This window comes from Citrus clementina, unplaced genomic scaffold (genome assembly GCF_000493195.1).
Source record: "Citrus clementina cultivar Clemenules unplaced genomic scaffold, Citrus_clementina_v1.0 scaffold_3, whole genome shotgun sequence".
Taxonomy (NCBI): Eukaryota; Viridiplantae; Streptophyta; class Magnoliopsida; order Sapindales; family Rutaceae; genus Citrus; species Citrus x clementina.
In genome coordinates this window covers 13,750,044-13,751,154 of record NW_006262339.1, presented here as the reverse complement: position 1 = coordinate 13,751,154, position 1,111 = coordinate 13,750,044, and the positions used below count along the sequence as shown (strand labels likewise).

General features: G+C 34.8%; 1 protein-coding gene across 1 annotated transcript in view; it reads right to left on the bottom strand.

Annotated features, from left to right (window-relative positions):
* Positions 1 to 445: 445 nt before the first annotated feature.
* The window catches only part of LOC18049347 (caffeic acid 3-O-methyltransferase), a 3,895-nt gene continuing 3,229 nt past the window's right edge, over positions 446 to 1,111 (bottom strand). Inside the window, exons 3-4 of the mRNA XM_006441201.2 lie at positions 1,033 to 1,094; positions 446 to 828 (exon numbers count right to left, since the gene is read on the bottom strand). Of these exons, the coding sequence (XP_006441264.2) occupies positions 526 to 828; positions 1,033 to 1,094 (365 nt within the window). The 3' untranslated portion in view covers positions 446 to 525. The remainder of the gene's footprint in view (positions 829 to 1,032; positions 1,095 to 1,111) is intronic.

Below are 1,111 nucleotides of genomic sequence, written 5' to 3'. Positions count from 1 at the left end.
AGAAACTTTTCTTGAGCTAGTTAAACACATTTCTGACCCCTAACGCCATTCACTGTCTAAATCTTTTTAAAGCTCATTATGTTCCTTCAGAGTCCGATAAAAGAACTTTAATTTCATATATATATATATATGAAATTACATTTATAATTTCTTAAAGGATATGTTTGGACTTGCAAGATTTATGCTAAGATAATTTTTAAGCCATACTGAACGAAGAAACACATTTGCAATACAGAATTTTGAAAATAATATATATGTCCACCGTGGAAAAGATGATTTTGAAGATAATTAGGGACTAGAGACATCAAAAACTGAATCTTTAATGGTTCAAAATCACTCTTTAATCAACTCTTTGCAACAACAATTCCAAAATTAGTTCAATAACATGCAATCAACTTTACAAAATTAATATTTATTAAAAATAAGCAAACTGAAATTAACTTTTTTATTGTTTTGCAATGGAGAGAAACACGTATATAGGAAAGCCACGGTAATTTGAGATGCAAGTCCAGTAGAACAAAAGACTCAAGCACTCTTGAGAAATTCCATAATGTAAGTATTAAAAGCAGAGCTCACAACTTGGAAACCTTGGAATCCAGCAGCCTTAGCCAATGCTCTGAACTCTTGTTCAGTCCTCTCTTTGCCACCCGGGTTATGAGCCAACATGATGCAGTCGACATGGATGACTACTTTGGATGCGAGGCTTGTGTCCGGGGTTACTGGGAGGATAGATTCAGCAACAATGACTTTCCCATTTACTGGGAGTGCTTCATAGCAGTTCTTCAAGAATTTCACGCAGTGCTCATCACTCCAATCATGACATATCCACTATAAAAACACATAATAATATTTCAATCAATAAAGATACTAGTTCCATTTGGTGGCAGTGTTGTGTCCATTGTGAAATAAAAACAGGTGCCAGTATTATCAAACATTCATAATTCAACAACCACAGCACATTGCCAAACAGAGCCTTGAAAATATGCAAGATGCTAGCCACTAAATTAGTATAACTGTGCATTCAAAATTCACCTTGATAAAAATGGCATCTCCCTTTGGAACACTAACAAACATGTCTCCCCCTAACATGCTCGACACCTACATCAAATTC